This window comes from Atractosteus spatula, chromosome 20, assembly GCF_055471065.1.
Source record: "Atractosteus spatula isolate fAtrSpa1 chromosome 20, fAtrSpa1.hap1, whole genome shotgun sequence".
Lineage (NCBI taxonomy): Eukaryota > Metazoa > Chordata > Actinopteri > Semionotiformes > Lepisosteidae > Atractosteus > Atractosteus spatula.
In genome coordinates, this window is record NC_142725.1 from 10241854 (window position 1) to 10269766 (window position 27913).

Here is a 27913-nt window from a genome sequence, read left to right on the forward strand (position 1 = left end):
TAAAGACAAATACAAATTTTCCCTAGTCTGATGTGTACCGCCATAGATTGTTGTGAGATATATTTAAACAATATACAAATCATTAATTTGTACATCAGTAAGTGCAGTACTTCCTGCCTTTTCTCAGAAATGGATCTGAGTGGAAAACCTCAGATGTTATGTGAGTTGTAGCACTGTTACATCATCTTTGGAAAGGAGACCTCTAAGAAAAATGCTATGGGTTGCAAAGAGTTAGCACAGGATGAAATTTTTACCACAGTACATAACAATTCTAAAACCACCCATTATTATGGTGATTTGCTGACTTGTATGAATTGGTTTAGACATAAAGAAAATGTTTTCCTTTTTTGTACCAGCTGAGGAATTTCAGTACCATTTTCAGCTTGGGGGGGGGGTGTACAGTATGCCTAAAGAGCAAGGGACTCTCAGCCAGTCCTCAGTACTGTACCTCTGGCATGAATCTGCTGCTCAAGGTTAGTCAAGCTGGCTGTGCTCCTAGTTCTAAGGTAGACAAGTGGAAGACCTGATAGCAGAGAAAGACAGAGTCAGCACAGAGGAAGACCTGCAGGGTAGTGCATGAGTTAAAGCGTTAGAGGCTAAAGGGACAAAAGCAGGAAAGAGGTTTTAGTTTTTAGAGCAGGATTAATCATTCAAATGTTTTATTATTGTTTCTAGCAGAAAGTACCACTAGCAAAGAAAGCAGATAAATTCAGCAACGCACGGTTGTATTTAGAGCATCAAATGTTTTCTTCAACTCAATTCAGGGATCCATCGTATGGTCAGCAGAAAAATAAAATTTTCAATTTGTAGGTATTTAACACATTGATCCTTCCCACCACACCCATTTATACCTGGTAATTTTCTTACCCATGCACTGCTGTATGAGTAAATTAATTACCATGGGTGTGTTCAATGCGTAGAGCATTATGAAACAGTTTCCAGTGGATGGCATATGGGCTGAGGGTACTTAACAGCTCAAACCATCAGACTTAAGAGTTGCCTTGATAGGTGTGTCAGATAAGACGCAGGACTACGCCATTGGCTTCCATATTTCTAAAAGAATATACACAATAAGACTTGTATATCTTCAACTGGCCCATGATGTTATTTTAAGTTACCTTGACCCATACAACCTTTTTTAATTATGCCTTGGTGCTAATGTAGTAGGATATACACCTCCTTTTCAGGACAATTTTTCCAAAATCTTTTCTTTTCGCCACCATTTCTTCACAATTGCCTGAAATAGTCCCAAGACTGCCGAAAAGGCTCAAATATTTGCCTTATGCTCTGCATATTGAACACAGCCCAAGAGTATAATTTAAGTATATGAGTACAGTATAGCAGTAGAATGATGATTCTCACTTCATTGTTAAGACATGCACTAAAATTGAAATTTTAAGCATTTAAGAACAAACATGAATTGACTTCTTTCATAATGGTCTGATGGTATTGTTTACAAATGAATGAAATTTCATTCACAACCTCTTTCACAATTCTTTATGGGTATGTCCACCTTGCCCACATAAAGAAAATAAAACCTACCATGTAGTACATAACAAAGAATCTGACAACTGGAAGCTGTTCAACTTCAACACTGCCATTATCGAATTTATCTGCGATGGTCATAACTGGTTTGATCTACCAACCATTTGCACTGTCCCAGTAATTGTAAATGCTACTGCTGAAAAAACATTTTAATGGAACCTGAGAACTGCATTGCTCCCATCAGGACGCTGTTTGGAGACCAAGAATGTTCCTGCAATCTCCAATCCCTTGGACTCACTCTGTCTGAAGGAAGGGGGGTCCACTGATGAGCCCATCCAGGACAAGGCCGCAGAGTTCTGGGCCGACTGCCCCTTCTCTTCCTCTTTACAGTAATCAGCCAGCCAGGAAGTCTTAGTGGTCCTGTATTGCTCTAAGGGCAAAACAACAAAAGACATTGGGAAGAAAATAATACAAACGAAGAAAAGTAATCTGCATAATCATTCATTACTCTATTAATGATTTTAGTAGGTTTAGGTTTATTTAAGGGATAAAAACTCCATTTCCAGATTTTAGAAGAAAGTTGCTAATTTTGACTCCCTGCAGATGACCTGGGAAACTTTTTAAATCTGAAATACTCTCTTAACTATAAAGGGCAGTTGGTCTATCAAACAAACAAAAGAGATAAAAAATGATTCAGCATTTTAAAAATAGAGCAGAACAAAAACATGGATGCCACGTTCACTTAATAACTTTGTATCATTTCACACTGCTTGAGGTATAAAACAGACGTGTGCGAAGCTTATGGTCAGATCTGCACAAAACAGTCAAAGTTTCAGCGTCTAAAAGCAAAACATCTTAATTGAATGCTCTCTGTTTCAGAAAAGAACTGAATGCACCCCATGAATTAGTTTAAGAAAAAGAAGGTTAGGTTCTCAACAGCTTGCTTGATATTTTTGATATTCATGGAAAATAAAAGCATTAGCATTTTACAACTGCCTTTGCATCAATTATTCATTGGAAATACAGTCTTCCCGGGTAGTCATATGAAATTTATAAAGTGCAAGTCTTCTAGTAAATTTTTAAATAGATCAATTCAACTAATATATTATTTACTACTGGTAAAGGTCCTTCACAGTATACTCTACTACCAATGTACAAAATACTAGCTCATTAATGTTTCAGTTTAAAAACACCACAACCTCAAACTAATCTAAAATGATTTTCTTTTAGAAAAAGGTAGGCTTAAATGTAACTTTTGAATTTCAGAAAGACGCTGAAATGTTATTATTAATAAACATAATAATTCCCTGCATTTAAATAGCACCTTTCATTCCAAATCACTTTATATATAATTGGGGACCCAGTTTCTACCTGGGAGACACACAGCTAACATTCTATACCAGCAGATCCACTGTACAGCAGATTAGTTTGGGAAATGAGAAATTGCTTTACCAGTAGAACTAAAGGGGAGATGCTGGATAGTGCAAAAACAAAGTTCAGTTCAGCCAGGACACCAGGATGAACACCCCTACTCCTACATACAATGGCACAAGACCTTTTAATGGCCAAGTAGTCAGCGCCTTGGTTTACTGCATTTACAAACCATTGGAAGGACAGCACCTCTGTACAGTATAGTGTCCCCTGTCACCACACAGTTTCATTGGTTTGTAAATTCTGGTCTAAAGGGAATGATGCTACCTACTGATCCACAGCAGCAAAATGATTATCTGTAGATGTCTCCCATTCCTGCACTGAACAACCTTGTTTAACTTCTGAGATCTGATAAGAATACCTGATACCTAACAAGACTGAGGTGATGTTGATGTCCAGTCGCGGTTTGGCTCTGATTCCCAGTTTCAGACGGGATGGATGCAAGCGTCCTGCAGCCTGTTGTTGCCAGGTAAGAAAGCAAGGCCAAGGTTCAATGAATGGTTCCCAGCCTGGGAAGCAAAGATTAGTATAGATGTGAGACATATACTGCAGACTGAAGACCAGGGAGCTATAAAAGTTCAGGAAAGCATCTGAGAAACAAAATCTCATTTACAACAGAGCTGTAAAGCACTGGGACTCTGAAAAGGCTAGCTTAAAAGCATGATCATTTAACATGTAAATGTTTTGCCCCCTTCCAAATCTAGCAGTTATTTCAATAGGAATGACACTTCTTCTTTTAATAATCATAGCTGTATTGTTGTAAGATTTCTTTACTGTAATTTTCGCAGTAATTGTTTATTAATATCATTAATCTGGATGCAAAGGTAATCAGAAATGCTCAACTTCAGTGTAATAAAGGTTCACTTGGGCAGGTAAGAGGTAAGATTACTGGCCTGCACTACAGATATACATGTACCAGATCTGTGATGCTTAATGGTAAGAGTACTGAGCTGCTTTGTGAAGGGTAGGAGGTTCGGGTAGTGGGCAGCAGGACGGAGACCACTGGTCTGTGTCTGGACTTGTGTATTAGGCAGAATTAGAGAGAAGGCAACACAGGTCTCACCAGAGAGCTCACGGTTGTAGTAATCTCCAGACACTGTGAAACTGGCGCTACCTTCAGGATTGGATCCGATACGCTGCAACACATACAGCCCTGCAGGGAAGAGAAGAGTAACGCGAATGGCAAAGCACAGCTGTAACCAATCAGATACAGAAATTCTCCACTTACATAAACCAAAATCCTGTAAGCTACAGATCCTATTGTACTCTTATCCACACCACAGCAAAGCCCAGCGAACTTTCTGTATATCTCATCTGTTATATCTGTTCACAAGTTCTTAGGTAACTACTCAAAAAAATTCTGAAGATATTAGTAAGAGGTAATGGTGTGGGAAAGTATTTAATTAAGGTGATTTCTCTACTACAATAAGCTTACTTCTCTTCCATAGCTTCTGGTAACAAGCTATGAAATGCTTTCAGAGCTTATTTTCACCAAGGTGCCTTGCTAACTAGTTACAGACTGAATAAAAGAGTCCGTCAAACAACAATCACGTCTTGCACAACAAACATTTGGACGCGAGTGACAATGCGCGCAGTGCTGATCAGTCCTTCGTTGACACGAAAGGCACTGAGGCATAGACCGTATAGCACACACTCACGTGAGAAGGTGAGTTCGGCCAGCGGAACGTCGCAGTCCAGACAGTCGTCGATGAAGCAGATACACACGCTCTCCGCCTTCACCTCCAGCCCAGAGAGGGGCGGTGCGACGTGGCTGGAAGAGTCGCAGTCAGCCCCGCCCCCTTGCCGTGATGTCACCACCTCTGCGTTCTCCAAGAGCCATGTGGCGGCCTGGTCCAGCTGTCCTGTACATGGGGAACCAATTAGAGCAGAGTTAAATCAGACTATCCACAGCATCTGAGACTGTGCCACCCGATCATTTTTAGTGTTTTTTTTGTTCCACCATTTTGTTATAGCAGTTGGATTTCTTTTCCATTTTGTTCAGTTTTGCTTCATTAAATTATACAATTTTTCATAATTGTTGCTATGACATTAATTATCAACTTGTGTCTGACTGAAATGGGAAAACACATTGTATTAAATCCATTATATTCTTTTTAGAGCATATGATTCATACAAACTGCACCTGTTTAGCTTTTGTTTTTCCTATACATCTTAACGACCGATTCTGATACATGCAACAGTCTTAACTAAGTTCAGAAATACAAATAAATCACAGATAACTAAAGAATATTGTGGCTCAAGAGTGTTTATACTGAATGATACTGCTGAAAACAAAACAAGCACTCTCATTTTCAAATACATTTAAAATGAGAAAAAAAGCTAAACCAGACGAAAGATCTAATAACAGAATCGCATTATCAGACCATATTTCTTTGTGCAATACAGTAATCTATGTGCTGAAGGGTTACATCCTCAACTAAATTATTGGTTCTACAGTTTCTTTCCCACTTTGTCTTTTCAAGAAAGGTTGGCCTCACCTTTACTCTGGATGAGTGCACGCCTACAATCTTCTCTTCTAAAGCCCAGATCCTGTAAACGTGCCAGCTGGCCCTCTGTAAAAAGAAAAGCAGGGCTCTTAACCAAGCACTCAGTAACGCTTTCAAAAATTATGCTGTATAGCTCACCTTATGAAACCTCGGCAGCTGCTTTCTGGCTACTGAGAATATCGTCACAGTCATGCTTTCTATATAACAGTTTTGCAGCATACATTATGAATGACAAATTGAAAATTTAGCAAATGAGAATAATAAAGCTTTGTATGCAATATAACACCTATATGCTGTAAATTTACCTTGGTTGTGCTGTACGCTGTTGTGTCTGACGGCAAACATACCAATTAAAGCCTCTGTCTTGTGTCTGAAGAGGTCCTTCTGGCTTGTGGCTGGGCCCGGGCTGGCCTTGGCTGTCTCCGTCTTGGAGGTGAGGGCAGGATCATTGGAATCTGACGAGCCGGAGGTGGGGATAGATTTGGCAATGGCCAGAAACAGCTGGACGTCATTATAGGAGAGTCGGATATCAAGGGCTGGGAACTGGATCTTTGGGAAATCAAGAAGTAACATGAAATGAGTGAAAAATATGGAGTACTCAGTAACTAAGTTAGGATTATGAAAGTATATATTGCTTAAATGTTTTCAATATTTGTCTTCATTTTGTATTGCTCAAAAAACATTTTTTTAATGTTTTTCTTTAACATCGCAGAAGCATCACAATGACAACTGCTGACACGAATAGTCAAAAAAACAAAAGCAACTAAGTAAAAAAGATTAAAACAACGGGGCAGTGTTAAAGGGGTAATGCAGTGCTGGGAACGTTTTGTTTCTGATTTTCTTCCAATGAAGCAGTAAGTTCTACTGCACTATTAAATCCCACCTGGAATCCACTGCAGATAAAACAAAAGCATGCAAAAAAACAGACCTGATTTTATCAACATTTGTCATATTTTCTTCACGTTTCCCTCTTTTATATCATTTAGATTTTTTTGTTCTTCTAACCAACACTCAGCAGAGGGAAAATTTAAAAATTTAACCATGCATCACCAAGGAAAAAGAGAGAGAGAAAGAAAGATGAAAACCGCAAAACACTAAAAGCCGAGAAGCCTGGCATGACCCACAAGCCTAGATAACCCTCTGACCTCGAGCAGTGGAGGGAAGTCGTCCGTGTTGAAAGCATCCAGGAGCCCCGAGCTGCTCTGATAGTTGGGGCTTCCAGACAGCTCTACCTGCACATTGACGGGGTCTATGATTGACAGCGCCGTCTCCTGCTCGCTGCCCAGCCGACATGAGAACACCTGCACAGGGGGAGGGACAGGGCCATGCAGGGATCCGCAGAAGTAGATATTATCATACAAAGGGCCTGTTTTGATGAGGAACAGTACTGTCCCTGTGTTAAAACTACGCCATAGCACATACCTCCTGAACCTCTGCCAATAACTGCCAAGCTATTTTTCTATGATTTATTATTGCTCTTTTGCTGTGATAACTCATAATCACATATAAGCACAGCAGGAATATTGTTAACGTGAAATATCATGTTTAGTATAAGTCTAGTATTTATTATGACGGAGAATATGTTTGAAATTTGTACAACAACAAGTCATTTATCTTTACTATTGATTCTTGATGCAAAAATCCAAACGCAAGTTCCTAACGAAGGTATTTAGCTTTTCATGGTCAGAGTCACTGTAGGAGCATTAGGAACCTTGACAGCACACCTCATCAATAATTAGTTAATGAATTGATTAGTTTATTCATTAGGCACTTTCTACTGTCAAACCAACTCACCTCAATACCTGCCAGGCTGCCAGAGAAGGGGCGATCAGACAGCCGGGGCTTATAAGTCAGGACAGTTGTGCCTTTCAGGATAATGGCATTGGTGTCCAGGCAAGAGGAGTCCTCCACTACCACAAACTCCGTCCCTGAAACATAAATATTCTTAAGTTGCACAATATCCAGATGCAGCTAGGATCTGAAAAACATAAGTTCTTCTGATATTTACAAATTAAAAAAATGTTCTTTGGTTTTTAGATTGAGGTTAAACCATCCTTGCTAAAAAAACATACTACTAATTCATTTAGTCATTAATCATTTCATTTGTCTGATGCTTCTGTCATAATTTATGGGTGAAAAATGGGGGAAAATATAAATTTTCACCCATTTATATAGATGGATATTTTATAGGAAAGACTGAGGTGATTCTCAGCACCAACAAAGATTAAAAGTTATCACAACATTAGCAATGCGAACCGAACTTGTAGTGACCTAACCAATTTATCTTTTAAATACCAAAGCACTAGAAATCTCAGATTCCAGACACAAGAATTCAGCTGTAGTTGTAGTTGCACATGAACAAAAAAGCAAAAACATGCAGGTCCATGCAGTCCTCTTTATGTCAGGATCTGTAATTTATGGCACAATTTAATCAGAATTCATTGTCACCCAATTCATTTCTTCACCTCTGCCTGTACAGGGAAGGTGAGGACTGAATTGTAATGCAATGGGCTGAGCTGTGTTCCAGGGCTCCTATCCTACCTGTCACATTGATCTTGACCTCAAAGTAGTGCTCCTGAGTGATGGGCACGGTGGAGCGCTTGGTCACCACCCCAGTCTTCACCGTCTTGGGCATGACGGCACCTGCTCCTCCGGGGTCACTGCTGCCGCTGGGCCAGCGCTGGCGGGGGGGAGCGGCACTTTTCTCCCCAGGGGTGCGCAGGAAGTCCCTGACCAGCTTCAACCAGTCAAAGATGAGGAAGACGCGCAGGTTGTTGAGGACCACTGTGAAACAGGAGGAGTCTCGGGTAGACCTGGAGAGAAAGTTTGCAAAGCCTCCTTTTCAATAAAATAAACAATATAATAAAATGTAATAAAAATATTAAAAACCCACTGCTTCAATGGAAAAATAATATAACCAAACTAAGAAAGCAGCAACCCGTGATTTAAAAACTAAAAGAATGTAATGTTCCAAATAGATATCATAACATATTTAAACAGACTGCTGTTAATTTTATTGGCCATTTTTAATACTAAATTATCTTGCTCTAAAACAAACATTTCTTTGTATTTATTTATAATGGACTGTGTTAATCTTCCAGTATCTTTAACAAAATATTTTCAGACACTACTTTAAAGCATAAGGTTTAAAACGATCACTGAATTCAAAATATTGAACCAAAGCAATGCAATTATTCTTTTTAATTTTCCTAAATCATATTATATTGAGAGGCTTCTGTCTTACATGGTCTTCCACATATGTTATGCATAAGAGATGTTGTTCATGGTCTTACGTATTCTTGAAATATTGAGAGCATTCGTTGAAAACTTTAATGTTGCTCAAATAATCTAATCAAAGTGCCCAGAGCACCTGAAGTGCAGTTCCATCTGAAGGGAGGCTCGGTTGGTGCCAGCTTTGGAGGGCTGGAGGATGCATTCAAAGACGTTTTGTTTCTGAGCTGTGCTGGTGCCGTGCCCTCTGCAGCGTGTGTCGTACGCCAAGAGAGAGTGAGACACCAAGTTCACAGACTTGGTCCCATTGGAGAAGCTTTCAAAGAGCAGCTTGGATTTCATGAAGTCAAACCTGCAGAACATGCCAATCAGAAGACTGACTTTGTATAAAACTTATAAAAAAGTTACACAATAGCCAACATATCTCTTTCTCCCAGTATTAATTATTTGACATCTTTATATTATGTTAGACTTGTTTCAACTTACACTACTGTTTCTATTCAAGCCAACAGGAACAGATTTTCAGAAGACTCTTCAACACTGGTCTTAAGAAAATAACGATTTTTGGTCACTGATTTTAAATAATAATTTACTTCCAGCATATGATTCCTAACAGACAGGTGTTTCTTTGCTTGACGGAGCAAATACTGAGAGCAAGGCCAAAAAGAACAAATGACAATGTCACATGCATTTTATGAACTAAAATGTGAAGTACACATTTTACAACTAAACCTGATTTTCACCAAGTACCCTACAAATTTAAAAAATATTTAATGTGGGATCTGGACATTATTGAGCTCATAAGATATCAGGAATTACTGTACACACTTTAAAACATGAACCCAATGGGGAAAAAAAGAGGCACAGTTCTGTTGTCTAATAATAAAAATGAAGAACAAGGTACCTGGCGAGTGGGCGGGTGTTGCCAGCACTATCAGATGTATCAAGCAACTCCAGACTGACGTTCATCATGTCGACTAGAAGTGACAACCCAGTAAACACTTCTCCGCTAAGCACCGTCTAGGCGACAGAAGGGAGGGAAGAAAAGAGGCAGACATAGAGAGAGAGAATCTGAGCAGGGAACAGACTGAATTAATCAAATACTTTAGTTTTTAGTTATTACTATTCTGATTTATATTTAGATTTAAACGCACTGTTTTACAACATGAATTGTTGCTTTCTTTCAATATCAGTCTGCATGACAGTACTTGCTTTTGACACCTTATGGGAAAGAAGACTAACAGAGAAGATTTCACAAGGGGCCTGCCTGATGAATAATGAGGCTCTTGTAAGACATCAGCATGCCTAGCTAATGTGTCAATTCAGAGAGCCCCAAGGGTTTTCGGGCAGTTGGTGACAAATTAAAAGCATCCAGCAACCTGCAGCACAAGACACTAATGCTAAACCACATGAACATATTTGATATCTTTTGAGAAAACCAGTGTGGCTCCTTATGTCCTTTCAGATACAAAACGTTGTAGCTCAAGCCACAGCTGGAGGGGTGTTGGCCTGCTATTAAGGGTATTCTCTAAAGATTTGGTACGTTGGTGTATTATATCAGAAGGCCTCGGTGTTTATGAAGAGCTTAAAGATCTTTGTTATGTACAGCATAGACTAATGTACATTTAATTAAATCCAAAATAAAAAATGCACTTCTCTACACCTGATTCTAGGTACTACTAGTTCTTTCTATTTTGCTACAGCACTTAAATGCACAAAATCCTAATTTTAAAGCTTCCTAGCAAAACTGAGCTTGGACATCTCAGATTCTAATCAAGTGATACAGTGAGATCACATAATTAAATACTGGGAAGGATAAGACGTGAAGTCCTAGCAATTTTATTAGGCATGCTGAAAAGCTTGGTAAATCAATAGTAGCCTTTATATCAAGACTCCTGTGGTTGACATCTTATGACCTCTTTGTGGCCACCACTTACAAAAGAGAAAAATATCTAACAAGGATGTCTTTGTCTGCAATAAGAAGTAAGAAAGAGGTTAGTAGGCTAATATATTGTTACAGCTAATCTGCAAGGGTAGGTTTCCTTTCTGTTAAACACTTAATTAGTTTAAATCAACTGCTTTAAACCCTCTAAAATTAAATTTCTGTTTTACTACCACAACGAAGAACAGTGGCCTGGGGTCATGTGGTGATTATGAAGAGGCTAACTCTTTGTTGTACCCTGTATGGGTGGGTTCTGGTATGGCTAGAGGGTCACACCTGGAAGACAGATGTAAGGGAACTAAGGACAGAGGTTGTATTAAAGTCTCCTAGTGTGTATGATGAGCTGCTTCTCCTTGTGCTATAACTTGTGTGCGTTTACGTAGTGTACACAGTTAGGACCCAGGTTCAACTGACAGTCCAGATAGACAACAAACCTACTCTGTCCTGCTGCAGGGGAACATGAGAAAACATCACCTTTTAACACTTTGACACCTATCCCCTCTAACTGTGTACAGGCATGTCTATAGATCTCTACTTGCACCTTGTTTCTTTGAGAGGCAGCAGATTTGTGCATAGAGGCTTGAACAGCTTTCTTACATAGGTGCTAGGGTCCTGCAGGTTGTAGGGTCTGAGGAACTCCTCCACAGGCTCTCCGAGGTTGTTCTCCAGCAGTCCACGGATAAGCCGGTATCTCTCCAGGTCAAGGGAGCAGTGGACAGAGGACAGACTGCCGTGGATGGACATGTCTGGCACAGCATGGCTTAGCTCCCTGCCACATGGCAAAGAAGAGAGCAGAAGTTGTTTAGATCATCACAGGCCAAAGTTCTGACATCTATCTGCACCCTTTGATGAAATGGTGTGCATGGATGTCGGGGGACACCTGGCTCTAGGAGTTCTAGAGCTGAGGAGGCTGGCCACTCACTTGTCCAGGTTTCTCTCCACTTGCAGCTTCAGCTGGCAGCGGTCCTTCAGCAGGTTGCCCCCGGTGCGGCGCACAGCGTAGGAATGGAAGAGCAGGTCAGTGTCTGGGTGCTCCTTGCTCTCCCACACCTCTCGAGACAGACGCTCTGCTGCAAAGATGTCCATCTCTTGCAGGTCCAGCGCAATACAGTCCAACAGACAGACATAGTCCTCTGAGAACAAACAGGAGGAAACCAGGGACAACTGTTAATTCACAAGAGAGTATAAGACTTAGATGAATCTTCTATTAAAAGGGAGCAAACTAGTTTTACAGTTTACAGCTGTTATAATCACACGCTCACTGGTCAGCATACTTCCCAGTCAAATGAACTGATTCGTAGAGGCAGGCAATGGATGGCTGGCATTAAGCCTATCAGACACATTCCGACACCAAAACACCTCCAGATCTCAAGCCTCTCAAGTCTAAGGGAAATTGTTTTCCACACACCGTCATTTAACCTTAATTAAATGACTATGACCATGACTGAATAATGGAATGAGACTGGGCAAACATTTCAGAATCTTATGAATTACATGTTATATCCAACTCAAACTGTTTCTGCTGCTTGCAAAGACTCCCAATATTTTGGCCAACACGTGTAGATAAGCAGTGACCAGGCCTGATTCTGGAAGACCACAGTACAGTAGAATTTACTAGGCATCGTTGAATCATCAGGTCCCAAAAGTCACAAACCAGTTTACTACTTCTTCATGTCACTTATTTAAGGAAAAAAACAGAGACCTTTTTGAATGAAAGCATGATCTTAACAAGCTCCTAGGGTAAAATTTTACATTCCTGACTTAATATGACAAGACATAAATAGAAAACATTTGCACCCTGAACTGTAAGTCACTAAAACAGGACTGACCAACTCTCTAATAAGAACAGTAGTCAGAGAACTAAGCATTTTGTATTAGTACTCGCTGTCATTATGATATTAGTAGCAAACACAAAAAAGGAACATGCACAGAACTCACCCGGACTCTCTGGAACTTCAACCTCAGGCATTCGCCCCAGGCCCAGTGAGAAGCTGGAGCCCACACTACTGTAGCTGCGTGGCCCTCCAGCCTTGCTGGCGGGGCCCTCCTCACTACCCGCCTTCTCAGGGTTCTTCTCTCGATCCTGCGCCACAGACAGACACTCCTAACTCACCATAGCACGCCCTCCACGAGAGCACCAACGCAATTCAGCAGCCAATATCATTTACCAAGTTATAAGATGCTTTTTTTTTGTGTAGACTTAGTTAGCTATGAATTTAGGAAGACTGTTTAAATTTATACTTTAACCCTTTATTCAACCAAAAAAAAAGCCTCAACAATGAGGAGCTGAAGAGTGCTCGTTTATTAAATACTCTTTCATTTATATATAAAATACTTATTTTATTTAATAGAGGAATCTGGGTGACATCTTGGTCGATAATATATAATCAAATAAAAAAGTAACTGAAAATAAAATGAAGTATCAGGAAACACTGCAGTTATCCTATGTACAGTTCATTAGTGTCACTCCCCAAAGAACACCAGATGAGAACACATCAACCTTCCAAAATTATATTTATCATACCCAATACCATGCTGTGCCTCTGCACAGCAACGTTTATATGCAGTTAGAGAAATTATGTTGATGTACTGTACATCCTCTCTAAATCTGGTGAAGTACTGTATCAGAAGACTCAATGAAAGCAGAATATTACATTTTAATCCTGTAGTTTTACAGATCAGTTCTGCTGTTAAATGACAAAACCATTCCAGAAATGCAAAATCAAAACAAATACACACCATGCAGAACTTCAGTAGCTATTTATTTTGTATTTAAATCAATACTGAATTATGCTGTATGGCTAGGCAAACAATACTTAGCTGAAAATAAAGCAGTTTATTAAAATAAAACCTATACCATCTGGGATTCTTGAAAAAGCCTGACAAACCCTGTGATGAATTTTGGAAATAATAAATAAGCAAAAATGTCAAGGCATTTAAAATGTAAGTGATGAAATAATTTTCAACTGTTTTGAAACCATTTGTTTTCTCTATGCTAACAACATACCTCATACTAAGATTAACGTAGAAGAAGAAACTTGTTTCTGTCTTTTTACGATATGTGCAGCTTTTGTCACAAGGAAGTAAATACTCTCAACAAATCATTAGCAAGAATCATACTGTCTCACAGTATCGAAGGAAATGTGTTTCGTGTTTCCTAGCGATTTCAATTCTTGCCTGCTGCATTTGGCTAAAATGTGTGTTCTGCAAGGTTCTTCCTTATGAATCGGATGATTACTATCCTTGACAACTATCCCAGCAAAAAGAAAAATGAAATAACCTCTGTAATAAGACTAAGATAAATGAGCTACAGAAGTACATCAACGTTATAAACATGTACAAGCTTTACTAATAGGCCTTGGAGCTTCTGTATGGAGTAAATTTGAAAAATATATTTGCAATCAATGACTTATACCTATTGGAATAGTAAGAATAGGACTGAAAATGACTTATAAAAGAAAACAATACACAGAACACTTAATGGAAGAGGTGAAATGCGGTGTTTATAATTTACTGTTCTATACATCCCATTGCATATGTCAGTGGGGTTTTTCATGATGTACATCTGGCAGTCCAATACCAAGGAGATCACTGTTGCAGAAGTTGGAACAACGGCAGCCATAAGCCACACTAACTGAGTGTATTTCACATGGAAAGCAAGAAGAAACCCACTCTTCTGAAGGAAGGTGACCACGATACAATGCCTTTCATTCAGAAATCAAAAGTGACACCACAAATGTCAAATATTACACACTAAACCATGCCCTGGTACCTTGAAATGGACAGGATCCTTGTAGGAATGTGCATGCAAAATCAAATTCTTCAACAAAAATGGTGTTGTCATGGTTAGAAATGAAAAAAAAAAAACATAACAAGGGATCACTTATTGTCATTCCGTACATGGTTGATATATGTATTTGAAAAAAACGAATTTACTTTTGAGAGGGGAGAATAACATGATACCTGGCACCAACTGATACAAGAATGGAAGTAAAATATATAAGGAAAATAAATGAAAAAATAAAAAAGTAGCCACAATCAAAATGTAACTTAAAACCAAAAAGCATTCTGTACCAATCAGTTTTGACATGACTCCAGATATGCATGATTTATACAAATCTTTGAATGACAAAGAATGTTTTACTTGTGTTCCAATACAGAAATGTTCTAATAAAAATGAGGTCAGAGCATCTGAACTAAAATAAGAATTTGAAATAAAAACTGTTACTGTTATTCCCTACACAGGAAGGAACCATCTGTCCTTAATGTTCTCTCCTTGCCGTTCTAATTTCAACAACACACATTTCTCTGCTGCCTCAACAGGAACACCAAACCTGGCGATCCAGAGAGGCTTAATCACAGATAAGAGCTTTCACAGAGAACTGGTGAGTGAGGCCAGAAGCTTGCTAATCCAAGAGGAAGATGCAGAGGCACAGCACGCCAGGCAGCGGAGGTGCGGACAAGCCGCCGAGCAGGAAGGAGGAAGGCAGGACTCACCAGAGAGGGGAAAAAGGCATGGACCATGGTCAGTTTCTCTACCTTGTCTCGCAGGGAGAAGGTGCCCCGGGAGCCGGCCCGGAGGAAGCGGTTGCGCACCCGCAGCTGGCCCAGGTTGGCCACGATGAGCCGGGGTGAGCGGGCACTCTCCGGGATCAGGAGCACGGGGGCGCCTGCCTGAATGTCCAGCAGCACCCGGCTGGCACGCTGCGGCCGCTCGCGCACCTGGCACGGGGACAGACGGGGAGAAAGGGGGGTTTCTTTTTTTCAGAAGAAGAAAGGCAGAAGATGAACTACCATCGGCTTTGAAACTAAAAATCAAAGACAAATCTTCAAACCCCGATGGCTGAAAATGGTTAAAACGGAGTTGATGAGATTCCTTTAAAAAGCCGTGGGTTTCATGGCGCAATAAGCTTCTCTGGAATCAAACCAGTTATCTGTGATCTGATGCTTTCCTCTTTGTGTTATAAGCATGCAATAGATGTTTTCCTCACCATGCCAATCAAGTATGTTAGTACAAGCCAGAGAAGGCCTGCACAACTGCAGTTATGAAAGAAATACACAAGAATATGGTATTTTCATGACATTCAATGCATCACTGTGCCATTATAATAAAAAGCCTGTTTGGACCAACGCTACAAAACACTGCCACTTTCCTTCCTCAAAAAATGAAATATGCAATTCAAAATATCCAGGACAAACTGGTAAACAGCTTTACATTTGGTAAAATCTAGTTTTCTTATCTCATTTTGCTCTTGACTTGACCATGACCATTACAACCATGACTTGATGTCTGATGACTCTCATGGTCATGCATCTGCTTAAGCATTTATAAGACTGTTTTTGTTTTTACAGATAGCATAATTTGTTTTTTAGGTCAAAGCACATTAAAATCTGGAGCACAGATATTAAAAAGCCTTGTCAAAGGCCGGGAAAGTGACCCATTTCACAGATCAGCCTGGATTGCTTTCAGGACATAAGCCTGCCTAATCTTCTCATGTTTCAGAACTGCATCAACTAAGTGAGGACTGAACATTCCAACTGCGATTTAGTTTCAATCACATCTGAAACTCTTAAAAACCAAACCAAGGCTAGAAGGGAATAATTAAAGCTTTTGTTGAAAATAATATATACAGATTACCTTCCGGAAAGACCATAATGCACAAATTCAAAACTATTAAGCAAGAGGCTCTGTGTCATCGGAATTTGGTTTTAAGGGACAGTATACAAATCATATCAGTAAAAGTGTAAAAAATAAACAGACATTATGATAACAAGGAATTAGGAAACATTTTGCTGTGCAATCCTAAGTTGTAAGATCTTATGCAGGCAGAAAATATGCTACAGTAAATCTTGTGGTAAGCGCCTTATAGCTGACTCACAGGAAATGTACCATAGAAAGCTTTCAGTCTTGCACAGATATTAAAACTACAGCATATTTTTATGGAAAAAAAAACTGTTTCCTTAATGTACATCACGTCTTTACATCTTCTCTTTCATACTTGAAAATACAAAGCTACTAAGTTGCAAATTACAATCAAATTAAAAAATAACATTTTAATGAGACAAGCTGCTTTTTAAAGGGTTAACACTTTTGTTGTGTGTCTGTAGGAGGGTGAACTGATGTATGTTTAACAGGGGACAGTGCTGAACTGCTTAAAGCCAGGTCTTTAGTACTGTCAGTAGAAGATTTTGGGGTACACATATAAATGGTTACTCCAGACTTTGGCCTGTTAGTAATATTTCACTCTGAGAGCTCCTGGTAAGATTTATCTGTCTTCATGGATAACCGTCTCATTCACATGTTACTAAAGGGAGAAAGGACTTATATCAACAAGCTAATTCCTCACTCTAAATCTTCCACATTACTTGAGGTTTATAGACCCCATATAAAGCTGGAACTGAATGACTATAAATCACCGTTTCACGCAGTGACTGGGGATTAATCCCATCCCTATAAATAATAAGCCTGTGAAATATTAAGCCCTATGTCCACTTTAGAAATATGCAACAAGCTTAGCTCATATTAAAGAAGTGTTTGACATGGCTCTGAGCTCAGTTTATGCTGTTTGCCTACAGTATGTATGAGAGACCGACAGTCTTAGATAGAGCAGAAGAGAAGTGACAAGGTGGAAAAAACAACATCCCAAATGCTTCCATTAGCAAAAGCACACATTTGGAATATTGATTGCACCTTTAATCCAGGCAGCACCAGTTGGAGCCTGAGCTAGGCTATCGGTAAAGGTAAATTTATATCAGAATCATAACAACTCATCAAGCCAGAGCTCATCCCAGTTTCCTCAGACTTCTGAGTGATACAATTGGCTACGTGCAGTAGAGGGTTGGTTGGGATTAGTCAGTCATCGCTCTCTCAAGTCCTAGCAACACTGACCATTAAGGCCTCCTCTGTGCTCTTGCAGGCACAATGGTACTGTTAAAGAGGGACACGGCTCATAACTGGAGATCGTAAATACAGTTGACCCGTGTCCAACACAGGGCTTATGTTCCTCCGAAGTGTATTGTAAGTCAAATCTGTGTTGGAGAAACTTGACCTGATGTAATTAATAGGGATACAGAAATGAAGCCATGTAAAGTCATCCGTCAATTCCAACATAAACACATACGATTTTTGGCACTACCTATACTGAACAGTAAAGGAAATAAAAATGTAATAAAAATATTGTATAATAAAAGCATAAAACACATACTGTTCATATGGCAAATTAATAAACATTAATGCACATTAGTGCACATGACTGCACGTAGCCAGATTTTTCCCATTCAACGGATATTTTTTCCTATTGATTTTTCCGTGCATAATCAAATCTGCATTGGGCGTACCCGTGCTGGAGAAGAGCTTAAATATATTTTCTTTAAAAAAAAATCTTTTCACTATGCTGACCCAGAACTGAGCTTCTTCATGTAGGAACTGGTCTTTGCAAAACGCATTTGATTCTAAATAGAATCCTGTGGTGTGGGTACGTACAGCCTGGCCTTCCACTGCTGCTCTCTGCCTGCCAAGGACATCTTGCAGCTGAGTGAAGTGTTGGATGAAAGCCACCACCTCAGCCTGGAAGCGCTGGGTGTGGACGTACTGTACTGATGCCATCTGCAAGCACACTTTCATATCACACTCTCGCTGCAGATAGGGGTCGGGATCTCCATACCTATGAAACAAAGAGTAGCATTTTCTCAGTATCCACCAGTGCAAACCCATCAGCCAGCCTAGGAGATCCTTGGATCTCTGTTGAAAAGGCCTCTTATTTAACTAAGCTTCACCACACACCCCCATGTTAACAACTGCCGAAACTCATGTTTGTTACCCATCTGTACTCGACATGGAATAAACACAATCTGCTCTTCAATCAACACATGCAAATTCCAGCTGTAAAAATTCATGAGGATTGCTGCTAATTTTGTTTTTGTGATTTTCTCCAAAATAATAACACTTTTGCACACAGAAGCTTCTTGGAGAAAAAATAAACTTGAACTAACTCTTTGCATTTTTTTAATTGTCGAGCCCCAGTCGGATTTAAAGTTCTTTCAAAGTCAAGAATCCCAGCCTTCCGAATTGCTTAAGAGAGAAAGAATAGTGCTTCTGCACCATATGGTACAAATCAGTTAAAACATAGAGGAAAAATTATGGAAAGACTGGGATAAAAAAGGGCAGTGTCGCTTCCCCATATTCAAAGATTTTGAATAATGTTATAGGCAAATATTCCCCTGTGTTGTGGGAACTCATATCCAACTCATAACAACTCACACCCAAAGTTTAAAAGAACAGTCAGATATTAGGAGCATCATGACTGTGTTAGTTCTTAACTGCAAACCATTATTAAATGCAAGTTCGAGAGAATTACTTGTAGATGTCGAAGACGAGTGCCTCGCCCCCTCGCGTAGTGAAGCGCTCCCTGTACAAATCCCCATGAGGAGTCAAGTCACTCAGAGACAGGCTTCCCAGACTCCCCTGCAGCACCAGGTCTCCATCTGCAACATACAAAATAGGGCTGCTACCACAAGGTGTCCTCAGGCCTGGGGCATGGAGGACAACAGAGACATCAAATCGGATATCAGTTTAAGCTTAACTTGTGCCATGTGTCATCCGTCCTAAGGCAAAACGAGAGTAACTGGCAGGAGTAACTCGCTGTCCTTTGATAATGCAATTGAAAGCTACATATGTGCTGTATGTGAGTATTTATATACAGTAGGGCCTCGACATCTGCAAATTTAACATTCTCAAATTTACTTATTTGCAATTCAAATAAGCCGACGGGTCTTGAATGGATGAAGAAGAGAGCGGGATGAAACTGAGCTGAAGGTTGGCTAAGGATCTGCGTATCCAGCGGCCGGCAGAGGAATCCTGCTGCGTTGGGCCCCTGAGCAAGGCCCTTAACCCTAACTGCTCCAGGGGCACCATATAAATGGCTGACCCTGCGTTCTGACCCCAAGCTTCTCTCCCTGTCTGTGTGTCTCATGTAGAGCAAGTTGGGGTATGCGAAAAGACAAATTCCTAATACAGGAAATTGTATATGGCCAATAAAGTGATCTTATCGTACATCTTTTGAATTAGTGGCACAACAGACTAGGATTATAAGACGAACCCAACTAGTGAGTGAGCATCTCCCTGCCCCCTGCCCAAGTACCCACTACCCCAGCATTCGCAGCTCAGCACGGTCTCGTTTTTATCTTTCAACAAACACTCCCGATTGCGTCAGTGTTATGGGGAACGACAGGCTGGAGACAACTTTACAGGCTCTCTGACAGTTTTATTGCCCGTTTCATTTCAGTGCAGTGTATAATCATGGAGGCAGAGCAAAAAAGTGCAGGCTGGATGTAGAGAAAGGATTCATTTTTATTTCAGCTGATTACTATGAGTTTTTGATTACTATTGTTTCCTCGAATCAAAGTTATTTAAATTAACACAAAACAAACATATTATTGCTTCAATAATCCCATAAGGGTGAGTTATGTCTTTTACGCACATATTATATACTTTAGTACATAATGCAACGGTATAGGAGTGGACTTGTTGATGTGCAAATTTGGATATTCAGGAAGGTTTTCTGCAATGGAACCTCATGAATGTCAAGACTACACCGTATTTGGTATTTGTAGTCTGCATAAGCAAACTACAAAGTTCTCTTCAGGCAGGATATTACTGCAAATAAAAACAACAAAAGTAAAAAGATCTTGTTTCCTTGAGTGTTTCAGAACAAAATCAACTGTAATCAACTGTAATGAATATAAGAAAACAGCAGAAATAAATTATGTACCAATCATTTCCAGGTGGGCAGACAGTTTGGAGACACTGGCCTTGGCAAGCTCATTGGTCTTCTTGTTCAGGACAAGTGAGAGTGCGTGGACCTAAACAAGAAACCCGGAGGTAATCAATATTTCTTAATGTGTGACCAAATTCTCATCTTTTAAGTTGGATTCAGTTCATTACCTTTAGATCCACCTTGGTGTTAATCTTCTTCTCCACTTCCTCCTCATCATCAGTGGATACTTCCTCGCAGGGAGCTGTAGAGTAGGGGCAGAACAGAGGATGCCCAGGCATGGGCTGGGGGGAAAAAGCTGGCACTTTCAGGGCGTGGTTGTTGGCGGTGGAGCCGATACCAAAGAAATCCAGGATGACCACCCAGGTCTGCAGGGTGATGAGGACGTCCAAGCAGTTGAAGTCCACGTCCACACTGCGACCAATGCTCCCATAGCGGCTCTGGAACTCTGGATGGTGCCTGTCCACCAGAAGGATGTTAATGTGGACCAGCGAGTCATCAAAGGGAGGCTCAGGATGGGGGGAAGGAGTGTTGCGGGAGGGGGAGGGTGGTGGGGTGCACGGACAAGCCCGAGTCTCCTTATTCTTTCTTGTCCCAGAGGCTGGGGTGCTGGGGTGCCTCTGGTAGAACTGGAACACATTCTGGGCCTCTTCCATCTGGGCTGGAAGGGAGCGCGGCATGTCTGGGAACTGAGCATTGGAAGGTGATGGGCAAGACTGCGAGAGGTACTCCTTGGGACTGAAGGTAGAGGGTTTTGGGGCTCCCCGGGATACCATGAGATGTTTGTATTTGGAATCGGGGTTGGGTTCCAAAAGATCTTCCATCAGCAGAGAGCGTAAGGTCAGCTGCACAGCCAAGGATTGGGGGTGATCTTTAGTAAACTCTCCTTCCAAGTCCTGAAAGCGGAGGCTGACTAGCCCCTGGGATCCCCGACTGAGGTCGGCGCTCAGCTGCACTTGGAGTTGTGCCACCCGGAAGGTGGCCCTGATCTGTGTGAAGGAGGGGGGCTGCCTGGGAGGCGAGAGAGGTCGGAGAGGCGTGGGGGTGGACAAGGAGGAATAGGATAGGCCTGTGGAGGGGGGGTCTCGTGCAAAGAGCCCCCCTTGGGGGTCAGGAAAGCGAAGCGGTTTGGAGCAGGAAGGCGTGGGGGGCGGAGGGGTGGGGGGCTGGCTGGGCGTCGCTCGATGGTCCTCAGTGAAGGTGAGATTGTCCAAGGTCTGGAGGACCTGCTCGTAAACAGGCTTCGCAAGTGACACCTGGTAGGAGGATATGGAAGAATATTATTGTGACGTGACCTCGCAACATAAAATCTCCCTCTTTACCAAACAAATATCGTGATTTGGGACTTTGCACCTGGAAAAATGCTGAAGGAATTAATAGGAGACGAATAAACTCAGTTAAGCTTTTGTGGATTAGTATCTATAGGTTCCTCTGCTCTCGAGAATGAATTACGAATCACTGATGTAGATTAGTAACACGAGGGTCACTCAGAAAGGTTTCAAAATACGACAACTAACAATTTTTGAAGGACTCTGAAGGAATATTTCAACACTCAGCAACAAGAAGTGGGGAAGTTTAATCTTACAGCACCACAAGTTGCATCCATTTCCTTTAATTATTTAAAAAATAATTTACATTACTTGCTGGGTGACCCTCGCCTTTTTGTTAAAACATGGAAATATGTATTCAGCTGTACAGAATACTTTTGACTGGTTCCATTCACTTCATTTGCACACCAGTACTATGCAGCTGCTTTGTATTTTGCAAAGCAGAAACTCAGGTGCACAGAAAAAAGACCAGCATGTAGTCAGATGGACTAGAAACTAGGATTCTCTTTAAACTTGTAGAGCTAATTCAAAAGTACCTCAAAACGTTTAAGAGAAAAGAATTATGTCACATATTTACCTCATTTATGGAATGGTAGGAATGGCCTAATCACTGTTCTCCATTTACAAAACATGTTGAATATGATTTATGTATATTTGCTGTCATTAAAATATTTAATGAGCACACAGCTATTTCACAACAATACTACACAATGCTGGACTAATCAATACTATCTTTCAGACCTGAAGGGAATAAAATTAAGAGCCTCATGCTTTCCTACAAATCAGCTTTGACTGCCAAGCACAGCTTGGAAATCAGAAGAGCAATGCATTAGTGCCACCTTGTGAGAGAGAAAGGAATTGATTAACATTACAAGATACATTTCAATAATACCAACAAGAAGATGTGCATGGCTGTAACATGCTACAGTTTCGAGCTTAATTTAATTTGGTAGAAAAAGATATGCTTATCAAACACACCTGCACATAATTTCTATTCTCAGATGATTGGCGCTATTAGTGGCAAGTATCAGCAACAGACTGCTGAGACTAAATCAGGTCTTTAAAGAGGAAAGACAATAAAAATGAAGCAGTAGGGTTTAAGTGAATTCCAGTAATAAAGACACATTAAATACAGTAGAAATAGACTGAAACATATACCGAACAGAGACCCCCTCTGAGATGTGGAATCTCAATGCTCATTAATTTTACAAAAGTGAGGATAAGTAGAATAGACCAATGATAAAATGGAAGGAATCCAAAATTGCTAATTTACTTTTTAAAGTGAAAAATGTCAAGAATGCACTTTAGTTGATCCCTGAAGACAGAAATGCAGTACGTATGGGTGACATCACAGCAAGGCATTACAAATTACAAAAAACTACTGTCAGTCATTAGGTACAGACAGAGCTCTCCTCAGCTCTTACGTGTAATATGTTATAGAAAACTATCAAAGCTAAGTTTACAGAAGTAACAGACTTTCATGAAATGGAAAAGGTACACTGAGCAAGAAAAACAAATAATACATCCACTTATAGAGGGAAATGCCAGTTTACCTGCACAGTATTGACAAATTTCCCCTCTATTTTTAGCAGGCCTGTGCTACGAAAGGACTCTTCAGAGGACAGGAAGGAAAGTTGCGAGTCTTCATCAATGGGGACTTTCTCTAGGGTGAATTGGATGGTGGTGTCTTTCAATATGTGAAAGGCTGCAAAGCAATTTAGACAGGATCAATGCAAATTAAATCTCTCGCATTCCATCATAAAGCATTTCTACCCATACATTATTAATGTATTCTATGTTATCTGTGTAATATCAATCAATCACATAGCACTTGGTGTGTGTGATATATCTCAGATATATATCTGTATCAGATTGCTCACCTTTTCCACGGTTCAGTGACTCAAAAAAGTCATGGCGGGTGAACTGAGGCTCCTCCTGATTGATACTGCCATTGTGGGAAGGTGAGCTGGAAGACAGGCTTCGGTCACCACAAGGAGCCTTACGCAAGTCCAGGTGGCTGGTGTTAAGAGAGTAAAGCCTAATGTCTCTAACTTCTACCTGTAGCCTGTTTCCCTCTGAGCTGTCTTGACCAGCCACAAAGTTCCGGATGGTGATGCTCCCTAAGTGTCCCACCAAAAGCTCTGAGTGGCCCGGCTTTCGTGGAATGGAAACCACAGGGGAATCAATACTGACATTGAGAATAAGCTTGACAGTGAAGGCATCCAATTTGGGCTCCTCCTCGGTTTCCTCAAGTTCATCGTCTTCAAAAGGGAAGCTCCCTCTGGTCTTCTTCAACGGGGTCTCAAAAAGAGAGACCATGCCACTGTACTCTGCAGTTTTGGAGACTAGCACAGTGGACACTTTAGAGGCTGCACTCTTCAACATGGAGCGGAAGTTGTCCTCCACCTCATTGGCAGACAGACTGAGCTCCTTGAGGAACTTGGCAGAATGGTTGTAGTGCAAGGATGCCATCTGAAGCTCAAGTGAGCACTCTTCCCGTGTCCTTTCCAGAAGATGAAACCTCAAGGCTTCCGAGGGTGTGCCAGCAACGTCAATGAAATCCATCGCTGGCAAATTAGAAGCATTTTCCACATTTCCAATGCTGATTACAAATTGACTTTTGCCACCTTCCTGAGTCAAATCCACCAGCTGCAGGGATCCAAGGGACCCATTGACATCTAGTCGGCCTCCCATGGAGACATTCACTTTTGTCCCATTCACACTAGCTGTGGCAATCTTCATCCCTTTCTTCTCTCCACCTAACACGGCACCCGTGATCACAGTACGGAGGAGCAGTACATTCAGCCTGTGAATCTCCACAGTCACCTCTGTGTTCTGGTCATATGTAGACTGGAAGACCTCTTCTGGACACATACCATCAATATGAGGCTGAGGTAACTGTTGCTGAGCAGAAGAACTCCAGTTGTTTTCCTCCTTCTCTCTGGGAAACGACTTCTGGAGGAATTTAAGAAGCTCCACCATCGTCTCTGGATTTAAGATGATATCAAGGTTGTTTACTTGCACGGTGGTCACTTGAAGGGAACTGTCCAGGTTCATAGATGGGCAGTCGGAACTAACAAATTGGTACTCCAATTTGATGAGAGCTTCCTCGTTCTTAAAGACAGAAGGAAGAGGAGAGATCTTATCAAAGGAGACGCTAGGAGGGAAGCTACCATGAAAAGCAGATGAATCAGGTGCTTTTGAGTCAGGGGTAACAGGGGACTGTGGCTGACTCTCCCGGAGGATGCCAGTGGGGACATCAAAGCTGAGATGTTTGTGAGAAGCCACCAAGAGGTCAAAATCAGAGCCGTATGTTTGGAGGGTGTCCACCAAGAGGAGTCCATGGACAGTGAGAGAGACTTCAGCATCATAGGGCCGCTTCACAAAGTGGGCATTAGTTCCAAAGACTTTTAAAACAGAGATGTAACGGCCACCACTCTCCACACCTAGCTGCATATAGTTGATGTTGAACTCAGCAAGGAGAAGTCTAGACTCCACCAGGACTTCTCTGGTGTGCTGCTCAAGAGTCATGACGCTCTGGGTAAGGTTCTTGGTTGATCCCTGCATCTTCCACTGGTTTTCATCCTTCTGGAAGATTCTCTCGTGACGCAAAAACAAAGGATCGGAAGACTTATTGCTGTCTCCAGTCTTTGCTGAACCTATTTCGTGTGTCTCTGGACTGTTCAAACGGGCCAGACAACTCCGAAGGGCTGCCACCTTCTCCAGGTTGATATGCACTTTGAGATCAGGGAGGGTTCCTGATAGCACAGCCCCAGGAAGCTGAGGATCTGAAGTGTAGCGAAGCCGCTGTTCAAGCTGTAGTAAGACGTTGAATTTCTCCACCACATGTGTGGGCCCTACCTCACTCTCCTGTAGGTGCTTCCAATTGTCCTTGTAATGACCAACCATAATTTGAAGGTCTAAAAAAGACAGGGAGTATTTCTCATACAGGTTCCAACAATATGGAGGAATTTTCTCAGCCAGTTCCAACGTGGAGTGGTCAGGACTTTTGTCTTCATCTTTGACCTCTATTTCTGGCTCAGGGGGAGGAGATCCTGGGGGTGTAGCTAAAGGTGTCTGGTACTCATCGTCACTAAACTCCTCTCCTTCCATTGGGGTTGTCCTCGACTTTGTTTTGAGGTCTTCTATATGGGGGAAAAAAGGGAAAGAAAAGCAGCAGAAAGAATAAACCTTGCAAATGCTCTTCTTTTCCATTATTATATAGCTATGCTTTATAAAATCAAAACAGAATACAGTGCCTTGAAAAAGCATTCAAGCTCTTTCTATGGTGTTCCATTCTGAGAAATCTCAAAATGCTGCATACACATTTTATAACTTAATTTTTATATTCAACACCTAAATGATCAAACTGAAGACTTCCAGGGGTTACAAAATTCTGTCTCATCTGGCAAGAAAACTCCTTACTATACATCTGCAATATCACCTAAATACTTTTTGCAATCTCTATGAGGAAATTGAGGTAAGTTTCCTGAATAAGTGTAAGTGTCCTCAATAGTTAAATGATCCATATTTTCTCCCAACTCAAACATTAAGCTCTATAGTTCAATGTTCCCGCCCAGTTGCTTAGGTTGGAGGTTGCTCAGGTCTGATGTAGGCAGTGTCTGGGTGGTATAATGCACCTCCCATTCCTAGATAATTAAGAAGACTGTGTTCATGTATTCAGAGACTTTATTGTAAGCTTCTCTTGATCTGTGTTTTTCAATAACCTTATCCTTGACTTTCTTTGAAAGCTCTCTAGTATTCATTCATTTTTGCTTGAAATTTACTACTCAACTAAAGAATCTAACAGAAACAACTGTTTTTATTATTAAATCATAAGAACCACTAATTTAGGTTTGTCACAGTACAGGGTTTGAATACTGATGTAATCCATTTTTCGTTCATATTAGTTAAGTATATACTTGTCTTTTTTTGTTTTGCTTGGAAGTGTGTTGTTGATGTAACAAACATAAATGGCTAATTTCAAAGTGTCAAGCTTTAAAGCAACAAAATGTAAAGACTGCAAGTATCTGAATACTTTTGCAAGGCACTGTACTTTCTACTCATCTTTTTTAAATGACTAGAAAAGAGATTTTACAATTCTGAGTGATGTGTAAAAGCAGTACCTAAAATACACACTACAAAAAGAAAAGAAAAGCTAACAGTCTGGTACCTTGTGAGTTGGTGAGAAGAATTCTCCCCAAATCCACTACAACCAACATGGGGTCTTTGGACTGGAAATCATCAGGAAAGATCACCTGAGGAGCACATATATCCAGCTTCAGGGTCCAGCGCTTACTATTTTCCTACAAGGAGAAATAAGATCAGAAATCAGAACAGCCACAACATACTATGCAAAGCCCAATCAATTCAGGGTTAAGGCCATAAATGTGTGTGTGTTTGATGAGGCAGAGGTACAAAACAGCAGCACTAAATGATAAAATGTCAAAGCCAAAGGAGACTCTAAACATACAAGATTTATTAGTGGTCTCGCCTTAATTGCTTCTGTAAAAAACTCAACTGAGAGTACTCTGCTTACTTGCTGAAACCTTGGTGGCTGATGAATGAGGATTGAACTACCACCTCGATCATTAAAATTAAACAGATACAGTGAACCTGAAGATAACTGCTAGAACTATAAAGGAGAAGTATACACTGTGGGTGTAACACTCTCTCTTAATTAGACAGCAACAGCCTTAAGCTAACCCCCAAAACAAATTAATACATCAAACAGAAGGAGACCCCTTAATTTACCACGGAAGCATAGCACTCACCCGAGAGATGTGCAGTTACTATTATGAGATTTGTTTTGTTTAAGTCTTTTGTTCTTACATATTTTAGTTGTGGCATTATGCTCATTCATTTCTATTTTTTTAGTCACAAAAGCACAGAGCTGCTGCAGTTTAACACAGTACATCTAATTAGTCATATCTTGAAAGCCAAATTTATTATTCCCTAGAATTACAGCATAATCAAAGGAAAAATACCTGCAAGCTGCTGACCCACTTGTCAAAAACATCAAATTTGTCTACAAATTACATTTGTAGCTAAATTATTTTTTTGTATCCAGCATTAAATGAATGAACTCATACTTGACTGCACTGAAGGTCTGTTGTAAGCAGCATCTTATAAATACTTTTATACCCAGAAAAACAGATGTGTCTCTGCGCTTATCCAAAGAACTGTCCAAAATCAAAACAGAGCTCTATAAAGAAG

General features: G+C 40.7%; 1 protein-coding gene across 1 annotated transcript in view; it reads right to left on the reverse strand.

Moving 5' to 3' along the window:
• The window catches only part of vps13d (vacuolar protein sorting 13 homolog D), an 85481-nt gene that overhangs the window by 43233 nt on the left and 14335 nt on the right, over nucleotides 1–27913 (reverse strand). The window contains exons 18-40 of the mRNA XM_088938314.1: nucleotides 26871–27003; nucleotides 23578–25842; nucleotides 23251–23402; nucleotides 20540–21625; nucleotides 20367–20457; nucleotides 18954–19080; nucleotides 18080–18260; nucleotides 15094–15318; nucleotides 12535–12679; nucleotides 11519–11729; nucleotides 11194–11365; nucleotides 9559–9674; nucleotides 8794–9006; nucleotides 7965–8236; nucleotides 7218–7351; nucleotides 6569–6724; nucleotides 5771–5972; nucleotides 5415–5489; nucleotides 4575–4778; nucleotides 3980–4069; nucleotides 3285–3425; nucleotides 1784–1915; nucleotides 449–523 (exon numbers count right to left, since the gene is read on the reverse strand). Coding sequence (XP_088794440.1) covers nucleotides 449–523; nucleotides 1784–1915; nucleotides 3285–3425; nucleotides 3980–4069; nucleotides 4575–4778; nucleotides 5415–5489; nucleotides 5771–5972; nucleotides 6569–6724; nucleotides 7218–7351; nucleotides 7965–8236; nucleotides 8794–9006; nucleotides 9559–9674; nucleotides 11194–11365; nucleotides 11519–11729; nucleotides 12535–12679; nucleotides 15094–15318; nucleotides 18080–18260; nucleotides 18954–19080; nucleotides 20367–20457; nucleotides 20540–21625; nucleotides 23251–23402; nucleotides 23578–25842; nucleotides 26871–27003 — 6598 coding nt within the window. The remainder of the gene's footprint in view (nucleotides 1–448; nucleotides 524–1783; nucleotides 1916–3284; nucleotides 3426–3979; nucleotides 4070–4574; nucleotides 4779–5414; nucleotides 5490–5770; nucleotides 5973–6568; nucleotides 6725–7217; nucleotides 7352–7964; nucleotides 8237–8793; nucleotides 9007–9558; nucleotides 9675–11193; nucleotides 11366–11518; nucleotides 11730–12534; nucleotides 12680–15093; nucleotides 15319–18079; nucleotides 18261–18953; nucleotides 19081–20366; nucleotides 20458–20539; nucleotides 21626–23250; nucleotides 23403–23577; nucleotides 25843–26870; nucleotides 27004–27913) is intronic.